The sequence below is a fragment of the Cornus florida genome, unplaced genomic scaffold, assembly GCF_030987335.1.
Source record: "Cornus florida cultivar Cherokee Brave unplaced genomic scaffold, ASM3098733v1 CherokeeBrave_3.0.0_Hap2_Chr08, whole genome shotgun sequence".
In the NCBI taxonomy this organism is placed as follows: Eukaryota; Viridiplantae; Streptophyta; class Magnoliopsida; order Cornales; family Cornaceae; genus Cornus; species Cornus florida.
This window is the reverse complement of record NW_026775578.1, coordinates 6,375,039-6,397,005: the sequence shown is the minus strand read 5'-3', so window position 1 is coordinate 6,397,005 and position 21,967 is coordinate 6,375,039. Positions and strand designations below refer to the sequence as shown.

Sequence of the window (21,967 nt, the reverse complement as noted above, 5' to 3'; positions counted from 1 at the left end):
TTTATGTTGAATAAATTGCATATTTTGATTGGACAAAAAATAAATAATAATAATAACCATTAAAAAAAATTATCTCTTTTGACATGAAAAAAAACCCCGAATTTTTTTTTTTTTGAATAAATTATCTCTTTTTATAAGACCCCCCCCCCCCAAAAAAAAGTTATTTTTATCTAATAAATTATTTCTATTGACATAACCCATAAAAAATTATCAAAAAAAAAGAAAAAAGTTACCTCTTTTGACTAAAAAAATTTAACTTTGTTGAATAATATCCTTTCAATTATACAAAAAAAAAAAAAAAAAAAAGTCATTATAGAATAAATAATTTCTTTTGACTGTCAAAAAATAAATTATTAGTATGGACAAGATTATTTTCTTTGAGAGGACCTCTGCAAAAAATAAATAGAAAGGAAAAATAATAATAAATAAAGTAAATAAGGTAAAAAATGTTGAAGTTGTATAAATGGTAGCTATGACATTATAAATTAAAGAATAATGCATTAATGAATTTAAGGAACTTCTTGTCATTTCTTTTAAGAGAAAAAGGTAAGTGTAGTGCAATTGAAGAAAAATGGAGTGCATTTATTATTTAAAAAAAAAAATTTTTGAAAGGTAGCTAATATGTAAAGTTACAACAAATACATCAAATAAAACAAAAATTCGGATTAGTGGCGGTGAGACGTTCCAGAGGTGAAGCGATTTCTATTTTTATTTGTTTGGTAGTTATATTTTATTATTGTAGTTTACTACAAATAGTGATGGTGATTTTGTAATAAAAGAAAAGCATATAGGTGGATTTGGAATGTGACCATTAGATTTAATCTAATGGTCACTATAGAAAGTGTGAAATAATTTTATTGTTCCACGCGGAGTAAGAGATCACTACTATATATATATATATATATATATATATATATATATATTGTAAAATGTCCCCCTAAAATTATTAATTTCTAAAATTATTTCTTAATTTTCTGGTTGTTTTCTCTTTGACTATTTAAATTCCATTTAAAAAAAAAAAAAAAAAAAAAAAAACCTGAAATCCGGTCTCCCCCGTGCATAGGATCCCTTCAATTTGACAAAACACCCTAAAACTGCGAAATGACCAATGTTTTTTTTGGCTTGTTAACATTAATTGTGACTACACAAATATTTTACAAAACAAATTAGGGGTGCAAAGACAACAAATATTATAATTAATAAATTAGATCGAATCAAATCATAGAGTTTGGTTTGGCTATGTGATGGGATGGTTCCGTTGTGTTTTTTAAAAAATTTAAAACATCGATAATTATTTAATTGTGTGATTTGAGGAAGAAAAGGGGATCATAATGAAAATGATGCTACTATGGTCATTTAAAGATTTATTCAATTTTATAGTTAAATTGTGTTTTAATGTTTCCATTTTGGGTTGTTGTTAGAATTTTTTTTTTTTTTAAATAAAATGTTTTTATCGATAGATCTATTCATAAATTGTAGTCAGTAAACAGCATGTTAGGTGGTGTTTGATGAGTCGATGACACATTATAATAAGTATTTTTCACAACTAAATGATTTTATTTTTATTTTTTTTGTAATATATATATATATATATATATATATATTAAACACTTTTATTGCTAATTTTACAATAATATCCTTTAACAAATTTTTTACAATATCAACTTTATTAAGAAAGGAGTGTAATTATCATTACAAAAAATAAAATGCACAAAATTGTATAATGAAAAAATTTTACCTAAAATGTTCTAACATCTACTCAAAACGTAGTTTTATAAGTTTAAAATTATAACTTCATTCAAACGAGGAACTAAATTTGGTTACCATTTGTAGCGTTACCAAACAAATTTAAATGCAATTTTTAAAAATAAAAGTATTTTTAAGCATTAAAGAAGCAATTCCAATTCCATAAGAAAGAAAAATAGTAGATTGAAGGAAGATAAGAAGTGATGGATAAGACATCCTATAAAGTAGATTGAGTATTTATTTCTTTTTAGTTGGTTAGATATAAGATGAGATAATAAGCTTGTAATTGTTTATATTTGGTAAGAGATAATGAAAAATAAATTTTTAATTGTTTTTACTATTATATATAATAATATTTATAATATTGTAATTTATAGAAAATAGTAATGTAATTTAAAACTTGTATAATTTATGATAGTAGTTGATTTAAAACTTCTATAACAATCTACTTATCTTCCTTCCTTTATTCCAGCCATGAAAATTTGTAAAAAAGAAGAATTATCCTTACAATTTTATTTTATTTCTTCGTTTAGTTTCTACATAACAAAAGAAATTCATTCCTGTTTTCTCTCCACATATTTTCCATCATTCCACTAGTCAAATATTTAGAATTAATGGCCTATATGGTAGGCAAGAAAAAAAATTTATGCAAGGGAGAGAAAAAATGATGGATGAGACTTGTAGGGAAAAAATTGTGTATTTCTTTATTTTTTTGTTTTGTTTGATAGAAGAGAAGAGAATACAACAAACTCAGAGCATTTTCAACCGTTGTGTATATTTTGTTGTGACATAAAAAATTTGAATTATTTATTTTTAGCTTCAGTAGTTTTTTTTTATACACTTTGTGTTACAAATAACAACCAATCATTATCATATGTGGACCCCACATATTTTTTACAAATCTACTTAATATATGATTGATTCGTTAATGGAATGAGAAAGAGAGAATAGAGGAAATATGTTGATATGGTTGTGTAAAAATGTGGTATAAAATACATAATAATTGGTGATGTGACAGCGTATACTGTTTTTAATTGTTTTAACCATTCTATCCAATAATATTTATAGTATTATAATTTATAAAGAATTTGTAATTTAAAACTTATATAATTTAGGATAATATTTAATTTAAAACTTACATATTTACTTTCCTTTTTTTTGGTTCGCATATCCTCCTTCATACCAATAGTCAAATAAACAAATATGGTAAGAATTAAGCAACAATCTATTTAGAATTTAGTGTTGATTTGAATTATCAAAGAACAGATAACATGATTAATATTCATAAAAAAATATAATAATTTTATCAAAAAATTACTTAAATCTGGTTACACGAGGTCTTGGTTGCAAGAAGGCAAAAGTAGAAGGGAATTTATGAGATTGGTTTCTTAACTTGTTAATTGTTTTGATAAATTAGATTTGGACAAAACACACATGCATCCGGAGTTCGGACCATTCATTCAAGACCAAATTTTATAAAATAATAATATATATATTTTTTTACATAAAAAAAGGAAAAAGTATTACTGCCTTTTTTTTTTTTTTAATTTCGGCTACGGATAGATAAGTTTATGAAAAATCAAAATAATAAATGCTTAAACAATCTACGTGTATGTAAATATACTAAAAGTTTAGTATAACTCGACAGATAATTTTATGAAAAATTAAAATAATAAATGCTCAAACAATCTACGTGTATGTAAATATACTCAAATTTTAGTATGATCCTAAATGTTTTATGGGCCGAGGCAGATTCAGGTTGTTATTAATGGCCCTAAACCAAAGGGGGTGCTGTAAATATTTTTGTCCCGCTCCTAAACAAACGTTACACACGGTTAAAACACGGAAAGGGAAACGAATCGGAAGAAATCCGGAGAGGGGGCAGCGCTCGTTTACATTTTCACCCCAGGGTGCATTTGCTCTCTCTTTAGGGTTTCTCGCCGTTTGATATCGAAATCAATAAAGCTATATATATATATATATATATATATATATATATATATACATATTTATTTATTTATCAATAGAGAGGGGAGAGTTTTGGAGAGAAATATATTGTTTAAGAATAATTAGGGTTCAATTTACGTTTCTCTCCGCAACTCTCTCCAGAAATTATTTATTGTGAAGAACATGGCGGGTTGTTCACGGTCTGATGATGTAGACATGGTCCCATTATCGTCGTCCGAACCCCAAATCGATCACAGGTGAGATCAAATTTGTGTAACTTTTTCTTTATTATTTATCATTTGAATTTGATCATGGTGCACCGTAGAATTCCGGATCGAAAACTGAGAATTTGATTGATGTTTTACTTTGATCAGATTGTTTTTTTTTTTTTTGGGACTCGAATTTCAATACTGGATTGCGCAAAGTTCCAATTCCATTTGATTTTATTCTTTAAATTCCTATGCAAAATGGAAATCCAAAAGCTAGGATGCCCATATGATAATTGGACATGTGTCTACGTATATTATGCTTGAAACATACACAACAACAAAACATTTTCTCAATTGCTTGTGTCCAAGCGCAAACTTGGTCTTCCCCTCCTCCTGACTAGTTCACTTATTGATACATGTCCAAACATCTCAGTCTATTTTTTCTCATTTTATCCTATTATTCGGAATCGTCAACCTTTTTTTTTTATTTTATTATTATTATTATTATTATTATTATTATTTTATCTTCTAAGTTCTAACTTTAAACTTCTCAGAATCTGAATACTTTTTAAATTCGTTCGTGTATTTTTCAAAGAGGATAGTGTATTAAATTCACATTCTCTTAAAAAGACGGAGGAGGGAGTAATTCAACCGTTTCATGAATACTTTGCTTTACATCAATCTAAAAAAGTTGCATTCAACTTTAATTGTGTTGATGGTGAGTGAAACAAAATCTTCTCCCAACTTTTAAGATATTATTGAGGATAAAACCGGAAACCGGTGGGGTCTGATTTACTTTTGTATTCAGGAATTATGAAGTTAAGTAGTTACATACATTAATATAATGTGCAACCACCAAGGGCTTAGCCCTAGTGGTATGACCTCTTCATTCCAAATGGAAGGTTGAGTGTTAAGAGTCCTGATGGAGTATGTGATTCACCTAAGAAGAGAATATATTGTGGAATTCTTTTTCTTATTAGTTATATTACGTTTATCTATTGATCACCTTTATCTTATTATTAGTAACCTCAAGACATTCCCTATACTAATGGGAAAAGCTAGAAAACTTTGCGCAAATGGCAATTTATTCAAACACTGCCAATAACCTATAATATATATATATATATATATATATATATATATATATATATATATATATTATATTCACACACTTGCCCACCAATAGAGACCTTCTTATAGTTTTGACTAACAACTAGAAATTTGAAGATATAATTTTTGGTCATTGTTAGGAGGATGTGCATTGCACCTGAAATGTATGAAGACTTTAACCCGAGTGAAGTAAAAATTACTCCTAATTATAAGATTATTAGTAGAAATGCATTTGGTTGAGGATGAATCTGAACATTGTTGTATTTGATTAGCTTTCGCATTGAGGAATTATGAACTCCAGTAGTTTCATACTTAGAATCTGGTTGGGCTTTCTTGTCATTACCAGTCATATTACTTTTATTTATTTTTAGTGTGTGCTAGGGTGGGAAGTGGGTTTAACTGCCCCCTCCCCCACAAAAAAAAAAAAAAAAAAAAGAAAAAAAAAAAAAAGAAAAAAAAAAAGAAAAAGAAAAAGAAAAAGAGAGAAAATCTCCACCAACTTTTATGCATTTGGAGGTCTTGGATCCAACTTCCAAGTGGCATATACTTGAAAAATTACGTGTTGTGTGTATTAGGAATCTACAACCTTCATTTGGATCACATCTAGACTTTTCATAGTTGACCAGATTATACTTCCACCTTTTTCCCTATTAATACTTGGGAGCAGAAGAAAATTGTCACTAATTTTTGTGCTGAATTTTTTGTGACGCGCACTTGATTCACTTGCAGCATTGCATTCTGTATTTTGACTTGGTGCATTTTGAAATCCAGTTTGACTTGCTGGCCTTTCAATAGCATTGCATTCTCACTCACATACTTTCTAGTAAATGATATTGTGTTATATTATCTTCTGATTCAGTGGTCCTTCAAAATTTTGCTAGTGGTAGAAATGTCTTTTGCTTGTTAGCCCGGAGGGAGATATCCCCAAGAACAAAATGCTCTCGAAGATGGCAATGGGGAGAAGCCTCCAAACGCACTACTGAGTCCACTTTTGAGCCGAGAGGGACAGTGAGAGATGCAAGGCGTGGTCTTTATTCATGGTATTTGGTGCAGCTCTTAGTTGCTTATTTTACTGTTTTCATATATGTGGTGGACATATGTTGTTTCCAAGGCACTTTATTTGATAATAGAACAGGTTTTACATTTTTCATATTATGTCAGGGCCGAGGCAGAGTCATTTCGGCATTTATCAGCCAAATATTGCCCCTTGTTGCCTACTCCGAGGTCAACGATTGCAGCAGCATTTAGTCCTGATGGGAAAACACTTGCTTCTACACAGTAAGTTGTTGCATTTTGTAGGGCTCGTTTGACAACTGTTTCTGTTTTCATCCAAACCAGAGGAAACAGAAACAATGTTTTTGTTGTGGAGTGTTCATTTGTGATTGGAAGCATGTTTGGTAAAGTGAAATTGTTGCAAGATTTTTGGAAGCAAAAACATGAAAACATGTTGGTAAAAAAGTGTTGCATGTTTGGTACCCCGTAGATTTATTGATTATATTGCTAGCCTATAATCTTCCTTAAATTTAACTTGTTTTGTATTTTTCAGTGGTGACCACACTGTGAAGATAGTTGATTGCCAAACTGGAAGATGCTTAAAGGTGTTGAGTGGTCATCGAAGAACTCCTTGGGTGGTAAGATTGATTTGTGTGTGATGCACCAAATGGACTTTGTTAGCTTGAATGGTGATTATTGTTCAAAAAGTGTGATTGTTAAAGGATGGTTGATATGTTAAGAATTTCACTCAAAAAGTCTCCCATCTATTGGGATTTAATATGTTGGTTATTGTTTCTTTTCAATTCTATTTTTCTCATTATGCTTTATATTGGGCAATATTTTATGTTGAGTTGCACATGATATATATAAGAGTCTCCTATTTCTGAAATTCCCCATTGTTTCCTCTCTTTTTTGTTGGGCTTCGGGTAGAGATTATAGATCTTTGGAGGACATTGTTGTTTTTTTGGCCTCTTTGAAGGCCTAGTGGTTTTTGCTTCTTGTTGTTCCTTCGGGATGAAAAAACAACAATGTCCTCCAAAGATCTATAATCTCTACCCGAAGCCCAACAAAAAAGAGAGGAAACAATGGGGAATTTCAGAACAGAAATAGGAGACTCTTTTCCTTCAAAGTATCTTTTGTTTCTCTCAGGCGAAATGCACCACCAAATACAAAGAGGCGTGGCCATCCAAGCATCTCGAATGTGAGCCCCCACAAAAGAGCCTTTCCAAGCCTCAATCAAACCTCTAGCCGAGCCAGGCATGACCCAAAGAAAGCCAAACAGGCAAGCATCAAATCCCAACAGTCCTTGGCCACAGGACAATGCAGAAGAAGATGGTCCACTGACTCTTCATCCCGACGACACGTAGAACATCGATTAACCACCACCTGATTCCTTCTCTTCAAATTATCTTGAGTCAAAATCTTTCCCAAAACAGAGGACCAAGCAAAGAAGGCCACCTTAAGAGGAGCCTTAGAACGCCAAACAGCCCTCCACGGGAAAGGACTAGCATTCTCTTGAGTGAGACATCTGAAGAAAGACCGCACATTAAAGCGACCCTGAGCATTGGGAGCCCACAACCAGATATCAGGATCGCCGACCATAACACCCTGCCGATACAAAATCTCCAGAAGACGAATGGCATCGTCTACTTCCCAATCCTGAAACAGACGCCTGAATCGAACATCCTAAACCAATCTCCCATTATCAAGATGATAACAGTTGATCACCCTGGCCTGCCTATCCGAAGCAATCCTGAACAGTCGAGGGAAAGTAAGAGCAAGAGGGATGTCCCCACACCAGATATCCTCCCAAAAACTAATCCGCCTACCATCCCTGAGACGGAAACGAACATGATTGGAAAAATCAACCCAACCCTGCCGAATAAACTTCCAAACCCCCACACCCCTAGGACTACGCACCTTTTGGTGATTAAATTAACTCAAACATAATATGTATTATAGATCTTTCTCTTCTTTTTTGATCCTTGTTTTTATTAAGTTATGGTATACAAGGAAAATTTTTTCAATCTCTTGTATTCAGATCCTCGTTTTTATTAAGTTATGATATACAAGGATAGTAGTTTCAATAAAGTTAATTTCTCCAATCACTCTTTTAGGGTTTTGATATATAGATATGCTTTATACCATTAAAATACAAATTATTTTTTAACTAATAATTTACTTTCCATCTGTTTGGCGATCTTAATAACTGCATTTTTTAGTTATTCGTATAGATGAACCATGTCACCCTCCCTAACTTGTGTGCTTGTGGGGCTTTAAAAGGTTCGATTCCACCCAGAGCATCCAGAAATACTAGCAAGTGGAAGTTTGGATCATGAAGTTCGCTTATGGGATGCAAATACGTCAGAGTGTATAGGATCTCGTGATTTTTGTAATTTCTTCTCTTCCTCCTCCTCTTCTCCTCGATAAGCAACTTATTATGTTATATTTATTTTTTGAACTTATCTAATTGCATGCATGTGGTGAACATGATTGCTCCATTATTTTCTTAACAGACCGTCCTATAGCTTCCATTGCTTTTCATGCCGAAGGAGAAGTTCTTGCTGTTGCTTCAGGGCACAAGGTGTCTACTATCTAATTAACCTCATATGTGGCTCTAAATGTTCTATTTTTTTTTTTCTTTCTAATTTTCCTTAATCTAGTAAGTCTACCTTGTGAAAGTATTACTTCTGTAGAATACATAGTATTTACATTTGAAATCCATTTTCAGTTATATATATGGCTTTACAATAGTAAAGGGGAGACTTCATCACCAACTATTGTATTGAAGACAAAGCGTTCACTTCGAGCCGTGCATTTTCATCCACATGGCGCTCCATTTCTCTTAACTGCTGAGGTGAACTTTTTCTCAAGGGATTTGTGTTGGTTGTTTGCTTGTACTGTCTCATCAATTATACTATTGGACTGGTATGCAGGTCAATGATCTCGACTCTTCAGATTCCTCGTTGATCCAGGCAACATCTCCAGGATGTTTGCGTTACCCACCTCCTTCTGTATATGTAGCAAATGCTGGTTCCGGTTTTCATCTTGGTTCGGCTGCTGAACTCCCTCTGATGCCTTTACCTTTGTTGTGCTTACCTTCATTTGCAAGAGATGATTTGAGGACAGATCTGCAGCCTGCTAATAGACCTGTTAATTCAAGTAGCATACAGGTTGAATCTTCTGTTACAAATCAGTTTCAAACAGATGCAAATGCAGCGGAGCAGCATGACCATATGATGTCTTCTATGGAGATTTCTCCTGATATACCTTCTAATTCATGTGCTACTACAGAGGACACTTCAACCAATTATCGCACCATTGGAATGCAGTGTTCTGTTCGTGACACTGCAATGGATGTTATGGATACCACTGAATTGCAACTCCCAGAGGGGCACCTTCAGTGTATCTCTAATCTGGATTCTTCTGGTGGTGGAAATAGTGCAGAACCATTAATTTCTCAATCTAGTGGAATTCCTGGACCGAGATATTGCCTGCAAGATAGGGCTTCTGTTGAAATTAGGCAACATCAATTTTTACCTTACAGAGACCCTCCTACATGTTGGGGACTACCTTTTCTGCAAGGATGGTTAATGGGTCAAAGTCAAGCTGGCATGCCCTCAGCGCTTTCACTCAATGGTGGCACACATGAACGTTCATCTGAATATCTTGCTGTGGGATCTGCAATGCTAACATCTGATTTGCCTACTTGTAACACGGAGACCCCAGTGGCTCCTTTAGCAATGCCATCCAGCATAAACCGATCCGTGGTTTCAGAAAGATCTGGCTTGCAGGATCGTCATTCACACACCTTGAATTCTGGTACCGAGTTCAGGCAAGGTGCTGCTTCTATTAATACCCCTCATAATGCCACCAGTGATTCTCTTCGTATCATTAGTAGGATTCAATCTGAATTTGCTGCCTCAGTGGCTTCCACAGCACCGTCAGAGTTACCTTGTACTGTTAAGCTAAGAATATGGAAACACGATATAAAAAGCCCTTGTGCTCCACTTGTTGCTGAAAGGTGCCGCCTAACCATCCCGCATGCTGTTCTTTGCAGGTATGGTTGAAAATTGAAATTATGTGATTTTAAATCCACGAACTCAGTTTATATCTATGAAAGGAATTACACATGGATAATTTGAATGGTATTTGGCATCCATGTTAGGATTTCTGGATAAATGTTCTCATGGCACATGAACTAAGCTTGGTCAAAATCTTTAGCAGATGCTGCAATCTAGTAGATATGTTTGGTCATCTTGTGGTCTTCTGTATGTTACAATCTCATTGAATGAAAGTACGATTGCAGTGAAATGGGGGCCCATTTTTCGCCTTGTGGGAGATTTTTGGTTGCTTGTGTTGCATGTGTGCTTCCTCAAATGGAAGCTGATCCTGGAATACCAACGCATTTCCAGGATGTCACGGCAGCTGCAAGATCACCTACCCGACACCCAATCTCTGCACATAAAGTCATGTACGAGCTTCGGATATATTCCCTCGAGGAGGCAACGTAAAGCTTCAATCTCTTCATTAATTCATGTATTGTTTACTCTGATCTGGTAAATGTACATCGTATCTATAGTGATTTAGTGTTCCTTCTACTTGTATAGCTTTGGATCCATTCTTGTATCGCGGACAATCAGAGCTGCTCATTGTTTAACTTCAATTCAGGTCAGTTGGCTACATAGATATTTGGTATTGTTTCTTATATCATTTATTTATTGGATAGCTCTATGTTATGTCCGTCACATGTTTACCTCTTTTAAATTATATATATGGATAGCTCTATTTATTCGTAAATGTTTGGCATCGTTTTTCTATTTCACTATTGGACAGCTCTTGTTATGTCTATGTCACATGTTTACCTCTTTGAAGTATAATATGGATACAATGCCTCTTTGATGTGGTAACTCAATTGTATTTTTTATTTGTTGAACCCAACAGTTTCCTTGTATGCAGGTTGATTTTTGTTTGCAATTGCTTAATTTTTTTAATGAATTTCTAAGTACTGTTTTAATGTATGGGAGCTGGCCCATTTGGTGGTGTTCTGTGTAATTCTTTTCCTGCAGATACAAGATGGTTGTTAAGTGTAGGTAATTTGCTTAAACTGAACTTAAACGAAAGTTTAAGGACTTTAGAAGAACAGTTAAGAGGTTTATACATTTTCCAAGACGGGCAATTTTACTTATTTGGAATTTAATATGGACTACTTGCTGTTTTGGAAAGGGTAATTGATGTCCTGGATGGAAGATTTCTGGAGACATGAAACATTGGAACTGGCCCATTTTAGTGGTTCAAGTATGGTACTATATTTCATTTTACTTGAACTTTTGTCTTTAGGTGGTGCAAGGACTTCATAAGAAACTTGAAAATCTTATAGATCTATTGATGAGGTTATTGAAACAAACTTTTTGAATAGCTGGTGTTTGCAGTGAATAATTTACTGACTGAATGGACTTTTGGGAATCCTTGAGTCGCTGTGATGTTGCATGCACTTCAGTTATAGTTCATACTAGAGTTTTGGAAGTTAAAGACAAAAATACTAAAAGGCAAAAGAATGACGATGACAAAAATTGTAAAATTAGATATTTGAGTTTTGGAAGTTGAAACCTAGTATTCATATTGCATCCTCAATGGTATAATAAAACTCAGACGCCCTTTATATTTTTTAGCTTTAAATTTCACGCCCTTAATCTTTTAAATGTCAGAATATTGTGTATATGCTTGCATTTCTTTTTAAGTGGTCATACTACAAGTTATTAACTGTAATGAGTAAGACCTCATGGTATTGTATGTTGAGATTGGGCATTTACCTTGTGCAGTTCTCGCCTACCTCTGAGCATATATTGCTTGCCTACGGTCGACGCCATAGTTCTCTTCTTAGCATCGTCATCAATGGGGAAACATCGTTACCGATTTACACAGTTTTGGAGGTAAAGATTCAGTGTCCACTTACCTGTATACTTCGCAAGATCATTGTTTCTGACTGAATTTTATGTCATTCTTTGCTTTAGGCAAAAGATTGATGTTATTCTAAGTATATTTGGAAATTTGAAGTCCTTGTTTTCCATCTGTTACTTAAGTGAAAGGTGTTTCATTTGGTCTCTTTGTATGCAGCTGTTTAAATTAGAATGATATAGAGAAGGTTAGAAGATTCCTTCACAAGGGTCACATATAGAACTCGTTTTATATGTATTGTAGAAGTACAATTGATATTATTTCATTGAAGAATAAAAAGGGGATCGTGAGATGGATAAAAAGTATTTGAAGGCAAAATCTGTAGTGCCTCTTGGTTGAGTCTTTAAGGGGATCTATTCAGATGCTTTGACGACATGTTCAGTGAAGATAAATGGATCACCTATGAGCTTGATTGTAAATGTCCATATATCCGCACAAATATTAGATGAAATACTTATAAAAAAAAAAGAAAAATTATTAGATGAAGACTTCATATTATTGAATACTGTTAGGAGTTGTGAAGAGGCTTGGGAAAGCCTTAGCAACTTTTAAAATCTATAGAAACAGTTCAAAGAAACATAAATTTACGATTGGCAGTAAAATTCATCAAGGAGTGAACCAAGGTTTTCCTGGTTACAGTTCGGTTATAGCAGTCACTGAAATGATTTGTCATGCGAGTTGATAAAGAAGTATTTGGGTGTATGGAGAAGCCGATGTTTTGGGATTGTAATTTTAATAGATATATTATCAGCATATGGCCATCTACGTTTTTGTATTTTCTGGTAGGTAATTTTATAGAGAAATTGCAAAAATTGGAATATTCTAATAAAGAAAATTCTCTAAGAAAAAAGTTTGATGTATATTTATGAATATGTAATAAGCCTATCGATTAATATCACAGAATTTTCTGGTCTTTCATATATATATTATAAGTTGTTAGAATGTGGGGGGAAAACATGAACCAACCAAAATTTGTGGAGATTCATGATTGTACTTCCAAGATGTTTGGACGTGGAACAATAGTAAGTTGGTTCTATGTATACTGTCATCTGCACTTTCACGCTGCAGAGGAGATTGTTCTAAGAGGTATCAAAATTGGTTATACATAAACTTAGCATATGACTTGCTGTGGGTCTCGTGTTACAGGATAGACACATTTGCTAATATCTTATGCACTATGACTACTTGACTGATAGTGTCCTGGTTTTAGAGGTTTGTGTTATTGGTTGTCTTGTCCAACTTGGTATATGATTAGAAGATTTCTAAAGCTTTATGCAAACTGCTGTTTATCATATCATATGTGGAATTAAGAATCTACAATAGCATTGTATCTCCAGTGTTTTGTTGATCTTTGTTTAGATTTAACATTTTTAAACTTTTGGGTTCAGGTATACCGAGTTTCAGATATGGAACTTGTGAGTGTGCTTCCCAGTGTAGAAGATGAGGTTAATGTAGCTTGCTTCCATCCCTTAGCCGGAGGAGGTCTTGTCTATGGAACCAAGGTGTGCGTTTGAGAATTCAGAAAATTTTATATAATTCTACACCATGTTTCTGGATTTTCAAGATTCTGAATGATATTAAATGCAGGAGGGTAAGCTTCGGGTACTGCAGTATGACGGTGCTCATGGTGTGAATTCTACTGCACCAAATTTTTTTCCAAAGGAAAATATGGTTGAGGTAGAACATTATTCCAGGCCACGGTTGATACTTCTATATGTTTTTTGATGTTCAGTTCTGTTTTTGCGTCAAAATGTCATAAACCGATATTGTATTTAAGACACTGTACTAATTACTGAGAACTTTACCTTTTATTGCATTTTGTATCTAGAAGTAGGGTTGATCACGGATCTGATCTGTTCGGTTTGGGGTAAAGTTTAATCCAATCTAGTCCCCACGGATTGGTGAAATTTGAAACCGAACCGATCCGTGGGGACATTCAATCCGAACCAAACCGATCCATGAAATATTGGATCGGATCGGATCGGTTCGGTTTCCGTGGATTTGGGCTTTTCAAACAGCCCAATTTGATTACACTTTATGGCCCATTAAAATATCAAATTAGTAATTAAAAACCCGTAATGACTAATGACTTTGATACCCTAGGGTTAACTTAAAGCCTTAAATAATGAATAAAAAAAAAAAGAAATACAATAAGTATATATATAGTTATATATATATGTATATAATATTAATATATAATTAAGGTAATGGATCGGATCAGTTCGGTTAACGGATCGGATCGGTTTTTTCAGGGCCCAATCTGTTAACCAAACCGCGAATAGCAGATTGCTATTTTTCTAAACCATCATCGAACCATAAGATCCGAAAACCGAACCGAACCACACGGATCGGATTGGTTCGGACCGGATTGACGGATTATTTGCTCAACCCTATCCAGAAGTTTGTGGTTAGAAATTGTTTAGAAGTATTGGTTTCCTTCCAAATATGCTAAAAACATGATTTTGCTAGTTTAAAGCATTTTGATCTGTTCTACTCATCTTTGTTTATTACTTTGAATTTTATTGGTTTATGTTTGAGCTTGCCTACAAGGTTACAAGTGGTGTGTGGGTTATATAGCCATCTTAAATTGTTTGATTGGTTTCTTTGGATTGTGGTGTGTCCCTGGAGGCTGCTATGAGACGAATGGCATGAACGTAATGTAGTTTACACCGATTGATGTATCACACTCTCCCTTTTTCAATCAATCTTCTTGGTTGGTACAGACCGGACCCGCTTTCCGTTTGTTCACCATGACACCCGTATGTAGGGGTGGGAGGTGGAACTTGGGTGGGCCTTACCCGAGCAACTCGATTCCCGCATGATAGTTATATGGGAATGGGCTAAGGTCATTGAGACCATAGGATGGGATTGGGTTTAAAATTTGGAGCCCGAATTTATTTTGGGCGGGATTTGGGCCAAGATTTTAGTAACCCAAGGAACCCGAAGAACCCAAATAACCCAAAAATAGTTTATAACTTTTATACAAGACTATAAGTAAAATAAAGTTAAATTTAGATTATTTGTAGTATCATCAATTATGGATCCATGGTATTCACCTAACTTTGTTACTTTGACACCTTAATTTTTATAAAATAAAAACATATAATAATTGAATTTTAGTTGAGGAAACAAAATATTAAAAAATATCAACTATTATTGAGTTTTTATTATGGGAACTTTTTGGACCGTGTTATCTGTCTTGAAATTAGGAATGATTGATATATCTTTTATTAGAAATTATAAACTATTGCTATCACATCAAATTACACATAATTTGGTTATTTTTTTCACATGATATGAGAGGTTTTATTTTATGTCTAGTTTATGTCACTATATACAAGACTATAAGTAAAGTAAAGTTAAATTTAGATTATTTGTAGTATCATCAGTTATGGATCCATGGTATTCACCTAACTTTGTTACTTTGACACCTTTATTTTTATAAAACAAAAACATATAATAATTGAATTTTTGTTAAGGAAACAAAATATTAAAAAATATCAACTATTATTGAGTTCTTTCCAAGTTTTTATTATGGAAACTTTTTGGACCATGTTATCTGTCTTGAAATTTGGAATGACTGATATATCTTTTATTTGAAATTAGAAATTATTGCTATCACATCAAATTACACATAATTTGGTTGTTTTTTTCACATGATATGAGAGGTTTTATTTTATTTGAGGTTTTATTTCTTACAAATTTAGTTATTTATGGTTATTAAAATTTGGGACGACCCAAGAAATCTGTGAAACCCCTGCGGAATGGCGTGGGTCGAGATACAATTTCTCGGGACTTGGGTTTGGCGTGGGCTAATCCCTTGGCCCGCCCAACCCGCCCAAGTCCCACCCCTAGTATTAGGGATGTTTTAAGTAAATCAAATTACACAAACTTTGTTGGTGTTCAAGGAAAACAAATAATACATTGTAGTTTTTTTCTTTACTCGGCAGATGTAAATATTTTGTAGCTCCAGCCTCCAAGGTCCTCACAATTTGGGAACTTTATAAGTCAAACATTGTATGATGATAATTGTGAAACTTGATTTGGTGGGTGAAGAAGGCCCTTTCATTTAGATGAAGACAGTTTAGTACCGAATCTCTTATTAAATGCTTAAAATATATTAAATATAGATTTTATATGAAAGTATTATTGTAGCAAAGCCAATACTTCCCTTTTGTTGTGTCTAATTTTGCCTCTTTCATTTTTTCTCTTGTGGATTCTTTTTCATGTTTATTCATGGACAAATGTTGATTGAATTCAGAATTGGAATGTGATTAGTTGTATATCTTCTCATTTGTTGCAGGTCCAGACATATGCTTTGGAATGCTAGGCAGTGGTCATCGTAGTTCACATATGAGGTGTGCAGCTCAACTTGACTGGTATGCGCTCTCATTTTCTATATTCCCTATCGACAGTTGCCGAAGTTCAAGTTAAGGATGAGTAGATTAGGATGGAATAATTTTTCTGTATGTATATTTTTCTGCTATCCAATGGCTTTGCAATAAGTAAACTTGCATGACCATCTAAGGATTTGGTGAACTGTAGATTACCAATGAAGTTTTGGGATGCCCTTTTATCATATTATGGTGCAGCTAACACGAAATATGTACAAGTATGTACATGTATAATAAGCAAGAAAATTAGCAACCTGTTATTGACTATACATTTTATGAATTTAGCCTCCCAACCTCCAATTTATTTATTTATTTATGTATTTTATCAGTCTCCTAACCTCCAATTCTAGTTAAACCTAAGCAGTGTTTATTCTTCTCCAGCCACTTGACCAAAAAGTGATCTTCCCTTCATGATCACTAACCTTCCAAGAGCCATGGAATGAGAGTGCTTATCCAAGTATGTTATTTTTTAGTGGAGAAGATGAATAATTGGGGATTTTAATAAGGTGTTGACTTGGCTAATTTTTTCCATCTCTTGAGATATGTTTGAAAAGGTCTCTTAAAATCTGGGAAGTTGAATCCCAAATGGTGACTTAGACTGGATTGTCTCAGATCTTGTTTGTGGTGGTTAAATTGTTGTTATAATTTCTATTATTTCATTGGTTTAAATTTACCAAATGCTCTTGTAGTGCTAAACTGTCATAATAATCTTCATGCAAGTTTGAATCTTGGAAGTAGGCGCTTCCAACTCATACCTACAAGTGGAAAAGGCGATTACGACAATGATTTATTTATTTATTTAAACTTGAAGCATGTGGCCTGGTGTTACAAGGGGAGTCATGTCCCACATCGGATCTGGATGGGGAAGTGATTGGGTATATATGGGTTGGGTGTTAGCACCACCTAATAGCTTAAGCTTTTGGGTCGGATCGCGAAGCACCCGGCCCGCTACAACTGGGCTAGGGAATTTTATTTCTGTTTCCACTAGATTTTTTGAACTTGATTGTTAATTCACTAACCAGAACTCAACTTGTAAATGGATTGGTCCAATTGAGCCTCTTAATGCACCAATTTTAGTTCAACTTTTGAAATGTTTATTTATCCATTTGTTAATTTATTTAAATTTGTTCGTAAATACTAATTTATCGTGTTTTACCTATCTTTAGTATTGTTTATTATTTTATATATTATTTTTACTGTTGTCTAGAATATTCTTAGAATTTTGACGGGCTAGTGGCTCACCTCATTGTAAGCGGGGTTGAATATCTCTTTGCATTTTCTGACCTGATTTGGACGATCTGGATGCTATTTGAGATGTTTTTAGTGCAACCCATGGTCAGTTCTGATGTTGGCTATGTCAAACTTTGTTATGTGCTCTTCCCCAGGCTAGAGCTTTCTTCTTGGGGGAAAACTTGGAAAGACTGCGTGCACTTTGAAGGGGGAGGAGTGGCATATTCTATCAATCAAAGGGTGAGGAAATGTTTCCTTTATTCTCTTATATTGGTTCTATGTAATTCCTGCTATGTGGAATGCCAGCTTTTTGACTGCTAAAGTGAGTTGTGACACAGCAGAGAAATTATTACATGGTCCCGGACCATGTAAAAATTTCTCTGCCCAGCATCAAACCTTCTTCACATTGAAGGCTTTATGTACCACAAAAGTAGAAAATATAAATTCGATTTCTCTACATTTTGGTAGAGTTCTTTATATGATTTTACTACCATATCCACAAGGCTTTGTCTTCTCACAACCCCTTCATAAAACTACATCTTAAAATCCCTAAATTATCCTTTTAGATCCCTAAATCAACCCAGTAATGGCTTTGCCAGCCGACCCATTTTAAATGTTGCTTAATAAAATGGTTGGAGCGACTCTTTTCAGAAATTTGATATGCTTTTTTCTGAAATAACTGAGATGTCTCGCCTTGAACTCTTCCAGTATTTATAGTTGGGGTCTAATCTATGGGGTTTGTTATGGCTCCACAATTTGTTGCTCTTCTGAATAATACTTAATGTTGCTTCTTCAGGAACTGATGGCGTACTTGTTTTGGAGATGATCTGGCTCGTGGGAACTGGGGATCTTTTATTCCCTTTTCCCTTGTACTTCTGATGTGTGTGTGTGTGGGTGGGTGTCAACATGTACAATATGATGGTCCGGAACTATCTCAAGGCAAGCTTGAATCTTCTTTTTTGGTTCTCTCCTTTTCTGTTGTTAATCAATCATCTCACGATTGAAGCAACCAAAACAACATTGTATATTACCAGAGAAATAGCTCAGCGTTTGGGGCACACCGTGTTGTAATTCTAAAACATGAGCTGCTTGCCCACAATCAGCTGCAATATATAGCCTCTTTTGTTGTCACGATTTGTTTTAATTTATAGGTGATCTGCATAATGAGTATTTGTATAGAGTTAATTTGGCTGTTTATTTGATGTTTGAAGTAAAAGATTTTAGTTTTTTCCTCTCGGAAAGCTGCCAATACAAAATGTCCCTACTTTGGCAAATTTAAATAGTTCCTATCGATTGTAAAGACAATACTTGTTTGGATAAAGGTTGTGGTTTGTTTTGTTGGAATTAGTGCTATTTCTTTTCTTTTTTAGTTTCAAAATATATATATATTTTTTCATAATTGGTGAGTTGTAGCATTAAGAGGAAAAGAATAAAGTGTCTGAGCACAGAGGGCATACCTCATAGACAAAAATAGGCCTTCCATGAATGAAAATGCCCATTTCCAATACAAAGTAGAGTACAACAGTCCTATACTTGTAGTTCATGAACATTTTGGACATCAAGAACTTCAAAAACCTCTCGAAGCAAAAAGTGGTTTGAAGCTTACTAACTCGTCTTAAACTTTTTCTTTGAACAAACAATTTGTTCAATTTTTTCTTGAAAACCAAACTAAAAAAAAATATATGTATGCAATTTGATTAAAGACCCTTTATATGTTTCGAAATTGTTTGTAGTGCTTTTGAAGGTTGTTTTAACCAAATAGATGTTCTATATTTCAAAGCGGACAACAAAGGATGTCGTTTCATCAAAAGAGTGATATTCAAGAAAGAGGGGTGCTGATCACAGTTAGACGCGTGTATTTTATTTCTTAATAATTAATTACTATTTTTCTCTTAACTTTCTTTTGGGTCTCTCGTTATATATAATTACTATATTAGCCTCATAACTAAGAAACTTCCTCTACATTCCATCTCACTTTAAAATTTTATTTTTTACCAAATTCCATATCTAAATGTTTGAAGTTCCAACACTAAAATTTTCTTAATACAAAGTATTGCTCTGATTTTTCCGATTAAAAAAATTTTAAAAAAAAATTATCATAAATAAAAAGAAAAAAGTATTTCATCTCACTTTTAAATTTTATTTATTAATTCCATATATAAATGTTTGAAGTTCCAACACTAAAATTTTCTTTATACAAAAGTTCATATCTTAATGTTCAAATCTGAATTTTTTCAAATGTATTCAAAATATTGCTCTGATTTTTCAGATTAAATATATATATATATATATATATATCATAAAATAAAAAGAAAAATGTACTATAATTTTTTTTCAGATCATACTTTTTTTTCATGTGATTTTTATTTTTTTATTTAAAAAATAACCGAATACTTGAAAACAAATAATAGGGATCTGAAAAAATCGGATAATTTTAGAAATAGGATCAGATTATAGTACTTTTTTTCACTTATTTATTAGTTAGGAGAGTAGTATAGTAATTATATATAATGAGAGACCCAAAAGAAAATTAGCATAAAAACAATAATTAATTACAAAAATAAAATTTTAAATTGAGATGGAACCGTGTTTACAAAGTTTGTGATTAGCACCCCTCTTAATACGGCAAAAGACAGACAAACTTTATTCACTCCCCCAAATGCATCTTTAATGATAACCTTGGCAAGGGGCATTATTGTCTTTTTAGCATGTGAGTCCCAATAACACAATCCACATTTCTGCAATGGTGCCGCAGTATTCTAACAAATCTGTTCTATATTTAAAAAAATATAAAATAAACAGTATTCAAACCAGATTCAAGTTCGTTAGAAATCTCTTACAACACATAAAATTTTAATTTAAAAGATCTATTCTATATTTTAGCACATGGAACATCTATGTATCGACAAACCCAACGGTGATAAATACATGTATGTTGACCAGTCAAAGGAACTTTAAATGGTTACAATAAAACTCATAAATGAGGTTAGTTGAATAGTACATACTTTGACCAATTGCTCTCCTTTTGACTAAATATATCACTACCTTGCATATTTAACTCCCCAAAAAAAAAAACACAAGAAAAAAACTAGTAAGAATTTACCAAGATTGAAGAACACACTACATGGTGAGTTTAAAAAGCAGCAAGAGATTGAGAGTGTGATCTGAAATCTAGGATGAGTCAAACTTGTAGTATTTGTCAACTGCAACAGATACGTCCCAAGTGCAACTGAGTCCCTTTGGAATTATGACTAGATCGCCGGCTCCGAACTCAACCAACTCCGTTGACCCTTTTGGATACACTTTCACCTTTCCTTTCACCAAGTAACATGTCTCTTCCGCATCAAATTTTAGTTGATACTTTCCCGGAGAGCAACCCCATCTTCAACAAAACACAACCTCGATCATATATATATATATATATATATATATAAAACCAGAGGAAAACCAGATAGAGAGAGATGGAGGAAGAGACTTACTTGGGCCAAGACTTGATACCCAAGTCAGATAGTTGTGACTCTGAAGGATTTGCTTGGACTATAATTCTTAGATTTGATGAAGAGTCTGATGATGTCGACTCTGCTGCGGCAGCCATGAAAGATGTACAAATATAATATATCTCTCTCCGTTCTGTGCGTGTGTGTGTGTACTCTCTCTAGTATACTTATCTAGTTTCTGACTCTGTATTGTGTGTGGGGCTTCTAGAGAGAAAAGGACTCTCTACATGGAACGGAAAAGGGGATAAGAGAGACCATACGTATAAAGCAATGATTGTAACTTTGGATATTATGTTTCCTAATTTATTTTCGTTGACCAACCAGTAACACGTCTTACCATCTTAGATTCTTAATGACTCGTCGGTTAATTAAATTTCTCATAAAATAAAGGAAATTGATTTCTGCATTCTAAACCTACTTTTTTTAATTGATGAATTATGTAATAAATAAAAAAATAAAATCTTCTACTTAATTATATTTGATATAAATAAGTTATGTTTGGTGTGTAAGAATGACATGAAATGCCCATTCTAACCATTCATTTATTTGATGCGCAGGAATGAAATGGAATGATCATTCCAATGGAATGAAAATCCATTCCATTTCATTTCATAGAAAGATTAAATATTTTTATAATATTTCCAATAAGCCTTTCGTCACATTCTAATAAGGCAAAAATATTTTACATAGACCAAAAATATTTCACATTCCATTTTTCAAGTTTCTGGAGCTTCTTTATTAGACGTGGTAAAGGTCTTTCACCTTCCCTCTCTTCTGAATATATCTAAAGCTGACAAAAAAAATTACAGGACCCTTCAACCATATATATATTATTGAGAATGATGTATCATTAAATATATATATATATATATATATTAGTCTT

At 33.3% G+C, this 21,967-nt stretch overlaps 2 protein-coding genes across 4 annotated transcripts; one reads left to right on the top strand and one right to left on the bottom strand.

Moving 5' to 3' along the window:
• Positions 1-3,595: 3,595 nt before the first annotated feature.
• On the top strand, positions 3,596-18,931 carry LOC132269100 (uncharacterized). 3 transcript variants are annotated; one of them, XM_059770133.1, is made up of 16 exons: positions 3,596-3,950; positions 5,894-6,052; positions 6,174-6,290; positions 6,559-6,643; positions 8,289-8,397; positions 8,522-8,589; positions 8,737-8,862; positions 8,942-10,065; positions 10,315-10,515; positions 10,616-10,676; positions 11,828-11,938; positions 13,352-13,465; positions 13,551-13,640; positions 16,267-16,321; positions 17,743-17,827; positions 18,384-18,931. In XM_059770133.1, the coding sequence occupies exons 1-14, from the start codon at positions 3,877-3,879 to the stop codon at positions 16,291-16,293; spliced, it is 2,466 nt and encodes an 821-aa protein (XP_059626116.1). In that variant the 5' UTR covers positions 3,596-3,876; the 3' UTR covers positions 16,294-16,321; positions 17,743-17,827; positions 18,384-18,931. The 3 variants fall into 3 exon arrangements, with proteins under 3 accessions (XP_059626116.1, XP_059626115.1, XP_059626117.1); XM_059770132.1 differs by having other exon boundaries at positions 3,597-3,950; positions 16,267-16,342; XM_059770134.1 differs by having other exon boundaries at positions 3,597-3,950; positions 5,872-6,052; positions 6,148-6,290; positions 16,267-16,342.
• Positions 18,932-20,438: 1,507 nt separating this feature from the next.
• Positions 20,439-21,297, bottom strand: LOC132268361 (uncharacterized). The gene is made up of 2 exons (XM_059769217.1): positions 21,067-21,297; positions 20,439-20,969 (listed from the first exon to the last, which is right to left on the bottom strand). Exons 1-2 carry the CDS (start codon positions 21,180-21,182, stop codon positions 20,759-20,761), a joined length of 327 nt encoding a protein of 108 aa, XP_059625200.1. The 5' UTR covers positions 21,183-21,297; the 3' UTR covers positions 20,439-20,758.
• Positions 21,298-21,967: the final 670 nt, after the last annotated feature.